At 49.4% G+C, this 16,920-nt stretch overlaps 1 protein-coding gene across 7 annotated transcripts in view; it reads left to right on the plus strand.

Annotated features, from left to right (window-relative positions):
• Window positions 1-16,920, plus strand: part of USH2A (usherin) — a 739,769-nt gene that overhangs the window by 369,219 nt on the left and 353,630 nt on the right. For 6 of the 7 annotated variants that reach the window (XM_083175163.1, XM_083175160.1, XM_083175162.1 and 3 more), the window contains exon 34: window positions 6,001-6,148. The exons of the other annotated variant lie outside the window; for it this stretch is intronic. In XM_083175163.1, the coding sequence (XP_083031289.1) occupies window positions 6,001-6,148 (148 nt within the window). The remainder of the gene's footprint in view (window positions 1-6,000; window positions 6,149-16,920) is intronic. 7 annotated transcript variants of the gene reach the window in all.

A 16,920-nucleotide genomic window follows, 5' to 3' on the forward strand; every position in this document is an offset into this window, starting at 1 on the left:
TATATACTCTGTAATAGGGCGCTGTGGATCCCTTGTTCGCTGCCCCCTGTTACTTATGTCAGTGCCGCCTGCTGATGCAGCTATGGTTATGTGTCCTGTACTTGTCCTCTATTGTAATCAGCTGTAGGTCACGGTCTCCTGGGTTATATACTCTATAATAGGGCGCTGCGGATCCCTTGTTCTCTGCCCCCTGATACTTATGTCAGTGTCCTCTGCTGATGCAGCTGTGGTTATGTGCCCTGTACTTTTTCTCTATTGTATTCAGCTGTAAGTCACTGTCTCCTGGGTTATATACTCTGTAATAGGGCGCTGCGGATCCCTTGTTCTCTGCCCCCTGATACTTATGTCAGTGCCGCCTGCTGATGCAGCTATGGTTATGTGCCCTGTACTTGTACTCTATTGTAGTCAGCTGTAAGTCACGGTCTCCTGGGTTATATACTCTGTAATAGGGTGCTGTGGATCCCTTGTTTTCTGCCCCTGATACTAAGTTAGTGTCCTCTGCTGATGCAGCTGTGGTTATGTGCCCTGTACTTGTCCTCTATTGTATACAGCTGTAAGTCACTGTCTCCTGGGTTATATACTCTGTAATAGGGTGCTACGGATCTCTTGTTCTCTGCCCCTGATACTTATGTCAGTGCCACCTGCTGATGCAGCTATGGTTATGTGCCCTGTACTTGTCCTCTATTGTATACAGCTGTAAGTCACTGTCTCCTGGGTTATATACTCTGTAATAGGGCGCTGCGGATCCCTTGTTCTCTGCCCCCTGATACTTATGTCAGTGCCACCTGCTGATGCAGCTATGGTTATGTGCCCTGTACTTGTCCTCTATTGTATACAGCTGTAAGTCACTGTCTCCTGGGTTATATACTGTGTAATAGGGCGCTGCGGATCCCTTGTTCTCTGCCCCCTGATACTTATGCCAGTACCGCCTGCTGATGCAGCTATGGTTATGTGCCCTGTACTTATCCTCTATTGTATTCAGCTGTAAGTCACTGTCCCCTGGGTTATATACTCTGTAATAGGGTGATGTGGATCCCTTGTTCTCTGCCCCCTGATACTTATGTCAGTGTCCTCTGCTGATGCAGCTATGGTTATGTGTCCTGTACTTGTCCTCTATTGTATTCAGCTGTAAGTCACTGTCTCCTGCTTTATATACTCTGTAATAGGGTGCTGCGGATCCCTTGTTCTCTGCCCCCTGATACTTATGTCAGTGTCCTCTGCTGATGCACCTATGGTTATGTGTCCTGTACTTGTCCTCTATTGTATTCAGCTGTAAGTCACTGTCTCCTGGGTTATATACTCTGTAATAGGGTGATGCGGATCCCTTGTTCTCTGCCCCCTGATACCTATGTCAGTCTCCTCTGCTGATGCAGCTATGGTTATGTGCCCGTTCTTGTCCTCTATTGTATTCACCTGTAAGTCACTGTCTCCTGGGTTATATACTCTGTAATAGGGCGCTGCGGATCCCTGGTTCTCTGCCCCCTGATACTTATGTCAGTGCCGCCTGCTGATGCAGCTATGGTTATGTGCCCAGTACTTGTCCATCTTTTGTTTTCAGCTGTAAGTCTCTGTGCTCTTATTTTGCTTATTTTTTTATATACTATTGTAAAGTGCAACGGAATATGCTGCGCTATATACAGTAAGTAACTGTTAATAAATAAATAATATACTCTATTGCTGATATCGCATTTCCTTTTAAAGCTTCCACTATCTATCTATCTATCTATCCTGTTAGTGGTCAGTATGTTACGCTCATGGTGGGGCTCATGCACATATGGATTTACATACGGAGGGACGTGCGTCGTTTTTTCTGTGCGCATGCGTAGTACGAAGCATAGAGAGTCGGTCGCGTCTTCTGTTGGGTCAGGTATTTTTCGTACTGCATCTGTACACAAGTATCACTCTACCATCCGTATGCGAACACGGTCACGCCTTGCACTTACATCTAGAGCGGCCAGACAGGGGAGGGGGCACGCATGCACAGGAGTGGGGTCTCCATTGTTCATTATTTTAAACAGTCAAAATCAGTTTAACAATTGGCCCAAAGTTTACCTATTTTATTCAGACTTCTTACTTAACTTGGAGATCTATATATGGATATTTGTTTTGATGAATACCATAAGAAATATTCCAGGCTTGATTACGAATAAATTTACATTGATGTGGATAGCATGCATACATTTACCCGCGCCCTATGTGCTGGGATTTTCTTAATATATTCTCACTTCAACATTAAATTGTAAAAACTGTTTCTGGCAATTAAAAATTAGGCGAAAAAAATTATTCAATACACTGCGCAGTCTCATCTGCATATCCTTTGTGCCTGATGCGGGGACTGATTCATATTAAATGTTACCTATGCAATCTAGCATTTTACCTTATGTCTGCATCTAAAAATATATCGGCTAGCTCCTAGTGAACGTTCATTAATTTCATTGCGGTGGGGTCATTTAAAGATCACAGTAATGTCGTGATTCAGCCAGGCAACTTCCAGAGGGGGGATGCAGCAGCGACGAACAAGCGGCGTCGTTAAGGGGACCTTTCAGAGGGCCACTAAAATTACATCGCAATGAAGGACATTTATAGAAATAGCGCCTGCACCCCAAAAACAATTATAAGGGTAATCAATTAAAAAATATATATATTTTTAAATCTATTAATATTGAAATAAGTATTTGAGTTTGATTTATTTTTTCTAGCACAGAATGTAGTAGTTAGAATTTCTTTCCAAATATCAAAAAAGAGCATTGCTAAATAAAATACGGAAAGGTGCAAAATAATCTCTGTATGTGCAGAGGAGTTAATCACACAATAATAATACCGCAGCTTTCTGGTGATCTGGTGACTGGTGATCTGGTGATCAGCGACACTCTGACCGCACACTGCATCATCTATGGCCGGCTTCAACATGGTGCTGCATGATTTGTAGAATATTTACAAGTTCTATATTCACCTATAAATAGGATATAGTCAGAATCAATGTCAACATTTGTTATCAACATTGTGTGGGGGTGTAGGGAATATGCTGCCATGTGAGATATTAGGGTTAGGGTAAAGGTTAGGGTTATGCTGCGGGGGTAAAGGTTAGGGTGAGGCTGCGGGGGTAAAGGTTATGGTTATGCTGCAGGGATAAATGTTAGGGTGAGCCTGCGGGGTAAAGGTTAGGGTTAAGCTGTGGGGGGTTACATTTTAGGGTAAGCTGCGGGAGTAAAGGTTAGGTTGAGGCTGCAGGGGTAAAGGTTAGGGTAAGGCTGCGGGGGTAAAGGTTAGGGTGAGGCTGCGGGGGTAAAGGTTAGGGTGAGGCTGCAAGGGTAAAGGTTATGGTGATCCTGCGGGGATAGGTGATGGTTAGGCTGCAGGTGGTGTAAGGGTGATCCTGCGGGGATAGGTGATGGTTAGGCTGCAGGTGGTGGAAGGGTGAGGCTTCTGGGGGAGGTGATGGTTAAGCTACAGGTGATGTAAGGGTAAGGCTGCTGAGGGAGGTGATGGTTAGGTTGCAGGTGGTGGAAGGGTGAGGCTGCTGAGGGAGGTGATGGTTAGGCTGCAGGTGGTGGAAGGGTGAGGCTGCTGGGGGAGTTGACGATTAGGCTGCAGGTGTTGGAAGGGTGAGGCTGTTGGGGGAGGTTATGGTTAGGCTGCAGGTGGTGTAAGGGTGAGACTGCTGGGGGAGGTTATGATTAGGCTGCAGGTGGTGTAAGGGTGAGGCTGTTGGGGGAGGTTATGGTTAGGCTGCAGGTGGTGGAAGGGTGAGACTGCTGGGGGAGGTGATGGTTAGGCTGCAGGTGGTGGAAGGGTGAGGCTGCTGGGGGAGGTTATGATTAGGCTGCAGGTGGTGGAATGGTGAGGCTGCTGGGGAGGTGATGGTTAGGCTGCAGGTGTGGAAGGGTGAGGCTGCTGGGGGAGGTTATGATTAGGCTGCAGGTGGTGGAAGGGTGAGGCTGCTGGGGGAGGTGATGGTTAGGCTGCAGGTGGTGGAAGGGTGAGGCTGCTGAGGGAGGTGATGATTAGGCTGCAGGTGGTGGAAGGGTAAGGCTGCTGGGGTAGGTGATGGTTAGGCTGCAGGTGGTGGAAGGGTGAGGCTGCTGGGGGAGTTGACGATTAGGCTGCAGGTGTTGGAAGGGTGAGGCTGTTGGGGGAGGTGATGGTTAGGCTGCAGGTGGTGGAAGGGTGAGACTGCTGGGGGAGGTTATGATTAGGCTGCAGGTGGTGTAAGGGTGAGGCTGTTGGGGGAGGTTATGGTTAGGCTGCAGGTGTTGGAAGGGTGAGGCTGTTGGGGGAGGTTATGGTTAGGCTGCAGGTGGTGGAAGGGTGAGACTGCTGGGGGAGGTGATGGTTAGGCTGCAGGTGGTGGAAGGGTGAGGCTGCTGGGGGAGGTTATGATTAGGCTGCACTTGTTGGAAGGGTGAGGCAGCTGGGGGAGGTTATGATTAGGCTGCAGGTGTTGGAAGGGTGAGGCTGCTGGGGGAGGGGATGGTTAGGCTGCAGGTGGTGTAAGGGTGAGGCTGCTGGGGGAGGTTATGATTAGGCTGCAGGTGTTGGAAGGGTGAGGCTGCTGGGGGAGGTGATGGTTAAGCTGCAGGTGTGGAAGGGTGAGGCTGCTGGGGGAGGTGATGATTAGGCTGCAGGTGTTGGAAGGGTGAGGCTGTTGGGGGAGGTGATGGTTAGGTTGCAGGTGGTGGAAGGGTGAGGCTGCTGGGGGAGGTTATGATTAGGCTGCAGGTGTTGGAAGGGTGAGGCTGCTGGGGGAGGGGATGGTTAGGCTGCAGGTGGTGTAAGGGTGAGGCTGCTGGGGGAGGTGATGGTTAGGCTGCAGGTGGTGTAAGGTTGAGGCTGCTGGGGGAGGTTATGATTAGGCTGCAGGTGTTGGAAGGGTAAGGCTGTTGGGGATGAAGTGCTAGGCTGCGTGAGGCTATGTTAAGCTTCACGGTGGTGCAAGGTTATGGTTATTTTGTGGGGGGAGGTTAGGGTTAAACTGTGCGGGGGGAGTGTCAGAGTTAGACTTTGTGAGGACTTCCAGGTTTATGACTACTATGGTGCATGCAATAGCCCTATATCTGTATTATTCCACACCTGATATAACGCTCTCAGAGATAACGATGGAAACTAATGAATAATAATCTTCGGTACTTCTGTAGTTTCACGGCGCCAGTATGGCGCCGTGCGTCTGAGTCCCCTTGCGGGGCTCACTTCACTTGGGAAGAAATCTCCAGTTTTTTTAAAGCGGCAATCATTTACACTGCAAAATTAAACTGGTTTTGCAGTGTAAATGATTGCCGCTTTAAAAAAATTTGGAGATTTCTTCCCAAATCTCTCATTTTCTGAATCTCTAATCCTATTAAATCTCACCCCATATGTCTGACTCACCAGATCTAAAGTTGAGGCTACTGAGACTACAGGTGCATCTTGTTTACTGTGCTCTATAAAATGGTCTAGGTATGCCCATCCTGTTCACTGTGTTATTGGAGCTTCACAGTGCCGTACATCATATTGACTGCTGTTTATCTTCTATCACCTGTATCCTGTAATCTTTATGTGGATTATCCTCCTTGTTCATATCTGTTACACATTTACCAATTTGTAGGCATCTGCCAATAGTTCTACCCCTTCTGTGCAGCCCTCATGGGACCTCACCTCACTGTGAAGTGGTCATAGTATCAAACCTCAAATAGAGATAACGATGGAGAGCTGCCCAAAGCTAACAGCTTGACGCTTACATTTATCTAGCTCAGACTATAAAATGACAGAAGCTGATTGGATGCTTTAGGCAACTTCTCTACTATATCTCCCCTTTATTGGATATTATTGTTGGATGGTGGTAGCCTGCTCTGGTTACCTTCCATCCGACTGACTTCTTGCTGAACGAGTTTCTTCATTCCGTTCCACCCTCCCGGTTGCACTGAGCATCAGATCCGCACTGTACCCAGTCACTCACTGCCCTGGACCGTCCCCTACTCGGAGCCGGCATTCCATGTAATACCAGTCTCTGCTTTTCCTTCTCAGGCCTGTACAGGAGGAGGATGTGTAATGAGTGACAGCACTGAGGCTTCCACAGAAGAAAGTGCACCGGCCGGTGTCCAAACCCTGAAGATCCAGTCCCATTCGCCTGATTCCCTCAATGTCTCCTGGTCCAAACCACTGCGCCCAAATGGTAAGAAGATCCCCGAATGGTCTACAGTTACTATGGTAAAGTATGTGTATTTCTTACATACTCAAACCTACCAACATTTTAGGTTTGTAGGTCGAGACTCCCTACCTGAAAAGAGGGTGTGGTCTGGATTTTTGTAGGCCACGCCCCTGAATGATGGTGTTGGATGGAGAATTTGCACCTGCTGTAGGGTTTGTGCAAGTTTCAGTGGTGCGACCAATATTGCAGTGTCTATGGACATTTGTGGGCGCTGTGAGTATCTCATATTTGGAGGCGCAGCCGAACACCTGGATTGGATTTGTAGCTGTATTTGCATGAAGGCAAAGAAGGGCGTCAGGTACAAGATGCCAATATGAACACGGCTGCAGCAGAATCAGCCCTTTGTGGCATCAGCAGTGTGTGTGCCCCTATAACCCGGGCAGCTATACCGGGGGGGTACAGAGTGGTCCCATCTGGGAGTGCAGGAAATCTCATGTTGAGCAATGACTACAGTACTGTCTATCAGATGGTTCTACAGGGCAATGTATAATTACAGGTTCCATGTAGAAGATTTGGTGCCCCATTTAGTTATGGATGCGCCACCTGCTAAGTGGAAGGGCACAGGTGGCGCAATGGGCTTGTGCTGGTCGCAGAGGTAGGCACTGGAGATTCCGGCATCATACAACCATGTGTGCGGTGCGCTAGATTGTATCTCCGCAATCGCATCATTATTTCCTGCTTTATACAGTGTTACTATTGTTCTTCCATACTCATCGCTTGATACAGTATTACTATTGTTCTTGAAAAAGCTGTTCTGCGAAGCGCGTGCCGGCTAGCGGTGCGCAGACAGAATCAGCTCTCTCTCCTCTTTATTATTTTCATTATTTAGGATGTATTTTGATTGTGTGTATTAGACAGTGTCACCCCACAGCCCTTGTAAGGGTAGCGGGGCCAGACAGGCATCTATACCGGCGTCTCCAACCCTTTTGCACCCAGCCACTGAGCGTACATTGTGGGTCTGGGGAAGGGACGTACTGGTTGATGTGATCTGATATCCAAGTCCTGCAGCACTGTGTGGATACTATACCACAGTGAGCTTATGTGATCTCAAACATCTATGTCTCAAATCACTCTGCACGCACTGAACCACTGCCACGTCGACACATACTGATAACACAGAGTGTGACTTCATTTGTGGCTCTAAATCACTGTAGACTCCAATTCCCACTTATGGGCTCGCAGTGGAATAACGCTAGCCCTAACTGGTTGTTACCATTTATGAGTATAATCACCTACCCATATGATTTGTCCCGGCTATATGCAGGGTAATTGGGAAGTAACTCTATACTAATTAATTCTGGGCTTGATAAGAGTCTGCATTCATTAGAGCAGTCCCTTTAACATACAGCGGGGCACCAATAGTATATATACCGGTGCTTACTATCCCCTTGTGTCCAGCCATTGAGCTTGTATCCATGACACAATAAGCAGGGACAGCTAACCGCTTCTCCAAGGGACACGCGGTGAACTAAGTGATACATGTTATCTATCTGTTATCAGTGATCTCAGACCAGTAACACAACGCATGAGTCTGATAGATCCTGTTAACAAACCCTATGTATTGAGACATATTTCATGTGACACTAATCGCCAGACTTACCATCCAAGAGATGTATAATAGTCACCTGTGGGATCGCAGTGGATAATTAACCTAGTGTATTATTATTCCATACCATACAAGGTAATAGCCCCCTCTTTTTCCCAGTTACAGTCTGGGTAAACGGGTGTTTGACCTGGTGTGTCAGGACCAATAATAGTGACACTGTGGGTATCCGCAGTGCGGACATAACCAATTAGCAGCATATATATAACAGGTCTGCATTTATTGGGATTATAAATCAAGTACCCCACCTGTATGAATTAAAAACAAGGTGCTTTTACACCAATCCATCCAATATCGAGAGAAGGATACTTAGAGAGAGCTTTCTGTCTGCCACCTCATTTTTACTAAGTGTTATTTCTGACTTTAACCATTGTATGTCTAATCTTTGTGTGTGAAAATATTTTTTAACACTTCGCAACAAATCTCTTTTATATATTCTCATTAAAAGCTATATTTTAAATTATACATAGGTGCACCCAACCAAAAAGGATAGTCTGTCTTTCCTTTTTCTGCTGCCTTACTATTGTTCTTCCATACTCAGCGCTTGATACAGTATTACTATTGTTCTTCCATACTCAGCGCTTGATACAGTATTACTATTGTTCTTCCATACTCAGACGCTCAGTGTGGGGGATTGTAGATGTCCGGGATAAATAGTCAGAGGTGGGCAATGCAGGCAACAGTATGGGGGGAATTCAATTAGCCGTGGTAAATTACAAATCTTCTATCAGTACTGAACATGGAAAAGGTCGACACGATGTTGCTGTGAGCGTCGACACCTGAGCATGTGGATTCCCAAATAGTATGCCACGTACCCTTGCCATGCTGCAGGCCTAGTACCTCACTACGCTACTACTGTGTTCGGCGTGATGACCGTTAACAGGCAGGAAAAAATAAATAAAAATGGGGAAAAAAATCGTGAAAAAAACGCATGTCGACCGTTTCATGTGTCAACCATTGCCATGTTGACCTTGTGAGTGTCAACATTTTGTCAATGTCGAGCTTATGCATGTGGCGCTAGACACGGTCTGTCGGCGATTTGTAAATGGTAATGTCCCAGATCACATCTTATTATTGTCCCATTCCCCCAAATGACGCTTCCGCCATGCGGGGAAATAATGACAGTTGTTGCACCCTCGCCGCTATAAATGGCTCCTGCGGTAAATCCGGGGCCAGTCCTCGGTTATACGGTGAGCGAGCCTGAATCCTGTGATTTATCGTACTTAGCAGCGTGAGATGTACGGAGTTTAGCAGCGAATCTCTTACTGTGTAGCGATAAGCACTGAGCACAAAGACGTCCGTGTTCTTATAAAGCCGCGTCTCCGAGGACTGACGTGTGACAAACATTCCTCCTAAATAATGCAGCGGCCTCCTGCTCACACCTCACCGCGGCCTCCTGCTCACACCTCACCGCGGCCTCCTGCTCACACCTCACCGCGGCCTCCTGCTTACACCTCACCGCGGCCTCCTGCTTACACCTCACCGCGGCCTCCTGCTTACACCTCACCGCGGCCTCCTGCTCACACCTCACCGCGGCCTCCTGCTCACACCTCACCGCGGCCTCCTGCTCACACCTCACCGCGGCCTCCTGCTCACACCTCACCGCGGCCTCCTGCTCACACCTCACCGCGGCCTCCTGCTCACACCTCACCGCGGCCTCCTGCTCACACCTCACCGCGGCCTCCTGCTCACACCTCACCGCGGCCTCCTTTTAACACCTCACCGCGGCCTCCTGCTCACACCTCACCGCGGCCTCCTGCTCACACCTCACCGCGGCCTCCTGCTCACACCTCACCGCGGCCTCCTGCTCACACCTCACCGCGGCCTCCTGCTCACACCTCACCGCGGCCTCCTGCTCACACCTCACCGCGGCCTCCTGCTCACACCTCACCGCGGCCTCCTGCTCACACCTCACCGCGGCCTCCTGCTTACACCTCACCGCGGCGCGGCCTCCTGCTCACACCTCACCGCGGCCTCCTGCTCGCACCTCACCGCGGCCTCCTGCTCGCACCTCACCGCGGCCTCCTGCTCGCACCTCACCGCGGCCTCCTGCTCGCACCTCACCGCGGCCTCCTGCTCGCACCTCACCGCGGCCTCCTGCTCGCACCTCACCGCGGCCTCCTGCTCGCACCTCACCGCGGCCTCCTGCTCACACCTCACCGCGGCCGATGGAACATTTGCTGACTAAAGTCTATGGGGGGAATTTACTAATATGTGAGTTCTATTTCACATGGGATGTTGCTACGGGCATCCAATCAGATCCTGTCTATTATCCTATAGAAGGTGCTACATAAATAAGAAGTAGATTGGTTGATCATAGAACTCCCATCGTAGGAAGTTTCTCCCTAAGCAGGCCGTATTCCCCATTACACATTATACCATACACACTGATGGCCACTGAGCAACAGCTGCAGGAAGACACCAGGCCGGGGCTGCTCGGCTCAGAGTCCGTCTCACTCAGTCAGGGTAGGAGCGAAGCCTAGGGCCTGCTAGGGAAGGGGCAGCAGCCACAGACAGCGGGCACGGGGCGTATAAATGAGTGCCACCAGCAAGACATGGAATCCCCCCTCAATATAGGAGCACATGGTAGCATGATGTGATGTGAGCTTGGGGATGCTCAGACCTGGCTGGGGTGACCTTGAGGGTGTCAAAAAATCAGAAATTTTATTTTGTGAAGGGGCATGCTATATTTATTCACGTGCTTGCAGCACCTTAATATATATTTAATTGATTTAAATTTTATTTAAAAAAAAATTACATTTCTTTTACACATTTGCCAGCAGGGGGCCAGGAGCCTCTCATTAAATATTAATTTCACACGGGTCCCGGCTTATTATAGCGGGACCAGTGAAGCAGCTCTCTACCCCTGTTCCCTGCCAGCGCTCCGGGGGGGGGGGGGGGGGGGCAGCTTCTGCTGCCTCCGGTATTCACTGCGGCATTCACGGGTGAAAATTTGCCATCAGGGGCAGTGAGCCCCTGCGGCTTTGAATAGGGTGACAGGGAGGGCTGGCAGCGAATGCTGCAGGCCTTTCGGAACCCTGCGAATGTGCAGCGAATCCTAAACAGCATTCGCTGCACATGGAGAAAAAACCCATTGAATACTCCCCACTGTGTGAGCAGCTGGCAACCCACAGCCCGATGCCAAGGAGAGAACAAAGGGCCCCGACTTCACTGTAGGCTGTGAGAAGCTGGAGGAATGCTGTTAGAGGCACAGACGGGCCCCTTCAGAGTGCAGCCATAGGGTCCACGGGCGTCAGTTTGCGTTAGAGCGGCCCAGGCCCTGCACTCTCTGTCAGAGTGTCCGGGACAGTTGTACCTGCAGTACCCCCCTGATGGTGGCCCTGGTCCAGATTCATTTCTGTGGTATATCTCTATCTACCGATCTGTTTCTCTGTCACTGAAGTGTGTATGGTCGGCCCATTCTGACCCCCTCCCTACTTCTCTGCATGTTATAGTTGTGTGCTGCGCAGGAGTTTATAGCACTTCTATACTATTTTACTGATTGATTGTGAATGCATTTCTCAAAGCAGATGATCATAAGGTATTCCATCGCCTTTCAGCATTGTTTGACACAAATTCATGTATAAGTCAGACAATTTATCGGATGTTTAAATAAGTTTATTGTAGTGTGCTATATTATCTCATGGTTTTCATCCTCTTTTGGATTTCTGATCTATAAGTGCTGTAACAATGTTATCCTATATATTTTTGTGGGGCAGCATGGATGGTGTAGTGGTTAGCACTACTGCCTCACAGCACTGAGGTCATGGGTTTGATTCCCATCATGGCCCTTACTGTGTGGAGTTTGTATGTTCTCCCCGTACTTGCATGGGTTTCCTCTGGGTTCTCCGTTTCCTACCGCACTCCAAAAATATACAGATAGGTTAATTGGCTCCCAACAAAAATTAACCCTAGAATATCTGAGTGTGCATGTACATGTGGTAGGGAATATAGATTGTAAGCTCCTCTGGGGCAGGGACTGATGTGACTGTTCATCTATTCTCTGTACAGCGCTGCGGAATATGTATGCGCTATATAAAAAAATGGTAATAAATAAATAAAATGCTCTGAAACAAAAAAAAAGAAAAGAAGTGAAGCGAATGTTGTGTCGTGGAAGCTGATGGAGGATTTGCAGAAGGAATGAGGACCAAGTTGAAGGCAGCCATTTTGCTAAGGAGGATAAGAATAGAGTAGAGGTCCTTGGGTTCGGCCCAGAAGATGGTGTTGGCGAGAACTGTTTACATGGAGTGGGATAAGGAGGGAACGGGAGGAGAGGAAGCAGGTACAGTGCTTGCAGACAACCCAATCTAGGAACTCGAGTAAATAGAGATGGGAGGGTTTATAGAGTATTGGAGAGACTGGTAGCAGAGGAAAGGGAGAGGTTACAAAGATGGGAGAGGAAGGAGCAGGCATCTGAGAGGAAGCATCGGAGGAGGTGAGAGGACAAATGGAGGTTTGAGATGAGGACACCGACTTCAAGTCCTGTGACAGGGAGAATGGAAGAAATGTTCAAACCATAACAGTTCTCCAGGCAGGTTACAATGACCATATATGTGAATGTTACAGATCAATATACACCAGGATGTGATGTGACATCACAAAGATACATAAACATAAAAAGGGCTAGTCCACCTATGAGATGTTCCCAGCATGGATGTCCTTCTTATTCCCAGAGACAGTCATTCCCAGCATGGACATCCTTATTCCCAGAGACCATCATTTCCAGCATGGACGTCCCGTGTATTCCCAGAGACAGTCGTTCCCAGCATGGATGTCCTATGTATTCCCAGAGACAGTCGTTCCCAGCATGGCTATGTATTCCCAGAGACAGTCATTCCCAGCATAGACGTCCCACGTATTCCCAGAGACAGTCATTCCCAGCATAGACGTCCCACGTATTCCCAGAGACAGTCGTTCCCAGCATGGAAGTCCTCCGTATTCCCAGAGACAGCCTTTCCCAGCATGGACGTCCCGTGTATTCCCAGAGACAGTCGTTCCCAGCATGGAGGTCCTATGTATTCCCAGAGACAGTCATTCCCAGCATGGACGTCCCGTGTATTCCCAGAGACAGTCATTCCCAGCATGGAGGTCCTATGTATTCCCAGAGACAGTCATTCCCAGCATGGACGTCCCGCGTATTCCCAGAGATGGTCATTCCCAGCATGGACGTCTTACGTATTCCCGGAGATGGTCATTCCCAGCATGGACATCCTGTGAATTCCCAGAGACAGTCGTTCCCAGCATGGACATCCTGCGTATTCCCAGAGACAGTCATTCCCAGCATAGACATCCCGTGTATTCCCAGAGACAGTCGTTCCCAGCATGGAAGTCCTCCATATTCCCAGAGACAGTCATTCCCAACATGGACGTTCTACGTATTCCCAGAGACAGTCATTCCCAGCATGGACGTCCCACGTATTCCCAGAGACAGTCATTCCCAGCATGGACGTCCCGCGTAGTCCCAGAGACAGACGTTCCCAGCATGGGCGTCCTACGTATTCCCAAAGACATTCATTCCCAGCATAGGCGTCCCGCGTATTCGCAGAGACAGTCATTCCCAGCATAGACGTCCCACGTATTCCCAGAGACAGTCATTCCCAGCATAGACGTCCCACGTATTCCCAGAGACAGTCGTTCCCAGCATGGAAGTCCTCCGTATTCCCAGAGACAGTCATTCCCAGGATGGACGTCCTTATTCCCAGAGACAGTCATTCCCAGCATGGACGTCCTTATTCCCAGAGACCATCATTCCCAGCATGGATGTCCCGTGTATTCCCAGAGACAGTCGTTCCCAGCATGGAGGTCCTATGTATTCCCAGAGACAGTCATTCCCAGCATGGACGTCCCGCGTATTCCCAGAGATGGTCATTCCCAGCATGGACGTCTTACGTATTCCCGGAGATGGTCATTCCCAGCATGGACATCCTGTGAATTCCCAGAGACAGTCGTTCCAAGCATGGACATCCTGCGTATTCCCAGAGACAGTCATTCCCAGCATAGACGTCCCACGTATTCCCAGAGACAGTCGTTCCCAGCATGGAAGTCCTCCGTATTCCCAGAGACAGTCATTCCCAGGATGGACGTCCTTATTCCCAGAGACAGTCATTCCCAGCATGGACGTCCTTATTCCCAGAGACCATCATTCCCAGCATGGAAGTCCCGTGTATTCCCAGAGACAGTCGTTCCCAGCATGGAGGTCCTATGTATTCCCAGAGACAGTCATTCCCAGCATGGACGTCCCGCGTATTCCCAGAGATGGTCATTCCCAGCATGGACGTCTTACGTATTCCCGGAGATGGTCATTCCCAGCATGGACATCCTGTGAATTCCCAGAGACAGTCGTTCCCAGCATGGACATCCTGCGTATTCCCAGAGACAGTCATTCCCAGCATAGACGTCCCGTGTATTCCCAGAGACAGTCGTTCCCAGCATGGAAGTCCTCCATATTCCCAGAGACAGTCATTCCCAACATGGACGTTCTACGTATTCCCAGAGACAGTCATTCCCAGCATAGACGTCCCACGTATTCCCAGAGACAGACGTTTCCAGCATGGGCGTCCTACGTATTCCCAAAGACAGTCATTCCCAGCATAGGCGTCCCGCGTATTCCCAGAGACAGTCGTTCCCAGCATGGACGTCCCGCGTATTCCCAGAGACAGTCGTTCCCAGCATGGACATCCTTCTTATTCCCAGAGACAGTCATTCCCAGCATGGACATCCTGTGTGTTCCCAGAGACAGTCATTCCCAGCATGGACGTCCCGCATATTCCCAGAGAAGTCATTCCCAGCATGGACGTCCTACGTATTCCCAGAGACAGTCATTCCCAGCATGGACGTCTTACGTATTCATGGAGACAGTCGTTCCCGGCATGGACATCCTTCTTATTCCCAGAGACAGTCATTTCCAGCATGGACGTCCTACGTATTCCCAGAGACAGTCATTCCCAGCATGGACGTCCCGCATATTCCCAGAGATGGTCATTCCCAGCATGGACGTCTTACGTATTCATGGAGACAGTCGTTCCCAGCATGGACATCCTTCTTATTCCCAGAGACAGTCATTCCCAGCATGGACGTCCTACGTATTCCCGGAGACAGTCATTCCCAGCATGGACGTCCCGTATATTCCCAGAGACAGTCGTTCTCAGCATGGAAATCCTCCATAGACAGTAATTTCCAACATGGACGTCCTACATATTACCAGAGTCAGTCATTCCCGGGATAGACGTCCCATGTATTCCCAGAGACAGTCATTCTCATCATGGACGTCCTACGTATTCCCAGAGACAGTCATTCCCAGCATGGGCGTCCTACGTATTCCCAAAGACAGTCATTCCCAGCATAGGCGTCCCGTGTATTCCCAGAGACAGTCGTTCTCAGCATGGAAGTCCTCCATATTCCCAGAGACAGTCATTTCCAACATGGATGTCCTACATATTACCAGAGTCAGTCATTCCCGGGATAGACGTCCCATGTATTCCCAGAGACAGTCATTCTCATCATGGACGTCCTACGTATTCCCAGAGACTGTCGTTCCCAGCATGGACGTCCTACGTATTCCCAGAGACAGTCATTCACAACATGGACGTCCTACGTATTACCGGAGACAGTCATTCCCAGCATGTGCATCCTACGTATTCCCACAGACAGTCATTCCCAGCATATGTGTCCCGCGTATTCGCAGAGACAGTCGTTCCCAGCATGGACGTCCCGCATATTCCCAGAGACAGTCGTTCCCAGCATGGGTGTCCTACGTATTCCCAAAGACAGTCATTCCCAGCATAGGCGTCCCGCGTAGTCCCAGAGACAGTCGCTCCCATCATGGACGTCCCACGTATTCCCAGAGACAGTCATTCCCAGAATGGACATCCTACGTATTCCCAGAGACAGTAGTTCCCAACATGGACATCCTGCGTATTCCCAAAGACAGTCATTCCCAGCATGGACATCCTGTGTATTCCCAGAGACAGTCGTTTCCAGCATGGACGTCCAATGTATTCCCAGAGACAGTCGTTCCCAGCATGGACGTCCTACGTATTCCCAGAGACAGTCATTCCCAGAATGGAAATCCTGCATATTCCCAAAGAGAATCATTCCCAGCATGGACGTCCTACGTATTCCCAGAGACCGTAGTTCCCAGCATGGATGTCCCGTGAATTCCCAGAGACAGTCTTTACAGCATGGATGTCCCACGTATTCCCAGAGACAGTCGTTCCCAGCATGGACGTCCCGTGAATTCCCAGAGACAGCCTTTCCAGCATGGACATCCCGCGTAGTCCCAGAGACAGTTGTTCCCAGCATGGACGTCCTGCGTCGTCCCAGAGACAGTTGTTCTCAGCATGGACGTCCTGCGTAGTCCCAGAGACAGTTGTTACCAGCATGGACGTCCCGTGTATTCCCAGAGACAGTTGTTCCTAGCATGGACATCCTGCGTAGTCCCAGAGACCGTCGTTCCCAGCATGGACGTCCCGCGTAGTCCCAGAGATAGTCATTCCCAGCATGGAAATCCTACGTATTCTCAGAGACAGTCATTCCCAGCATGGACGTCCCGCATATTCCCAGAGATGGTCATTCCCAGCATGGACGTCTTACGTATTCATGGAGACAGTCGTTCCCAGCATGGACATCCTTCTTATTCCCAGAGACAGTCATTCCAAGCATGGACGTCCTACGTATTCCCGGAGACAGTCATTCCCAGCATGGACGTCCCGTATATTCCCAGAGACAGTCGTTCTCAGCATCGAAGTCCTCCATAGACAGTCATTTCCAACATGGACGTCCTACATATTACCAGAGTCAGTCATTCCCGGGATAGACGTCCCATGTATTCCCAGAGACAGTCATTCTCATCATGGACGTCCTACGTATTCCCAGAGACAGTCGTTCCCAGCATGGACGTCCTACGTATTCCCAGAGACAGTCATTCACAACATGGACGTCCTACGTATTACCGGAGACAGTCATTCCCAGCATGGGCGTCCTACGTATTCCCAAAGACAGTCATTCCCAGCATAGGCGTCCCGCGTATTCCCAGAGACAGTCGTTCTCAGCATGGAAGTCCTCCATATTCCCAGAGACAGTCATTTCCAACATGGATGTCCTACATATTACCAGAGTCAGTCATTCCCGGGAT

The sequence above is a fragment of the Crinia signifera genome, chromosome 3 (genome assembly GCF_055691185.1).
Source record: "Crinia signifera chromosome 3, ASM5569118v1, whole genome shotgun sequence".
NCBI lineage: Eukaryota > Metazoa > Chordata > Amphibia > Anura > Myobatrachidae > Crinia > Crinia signifera.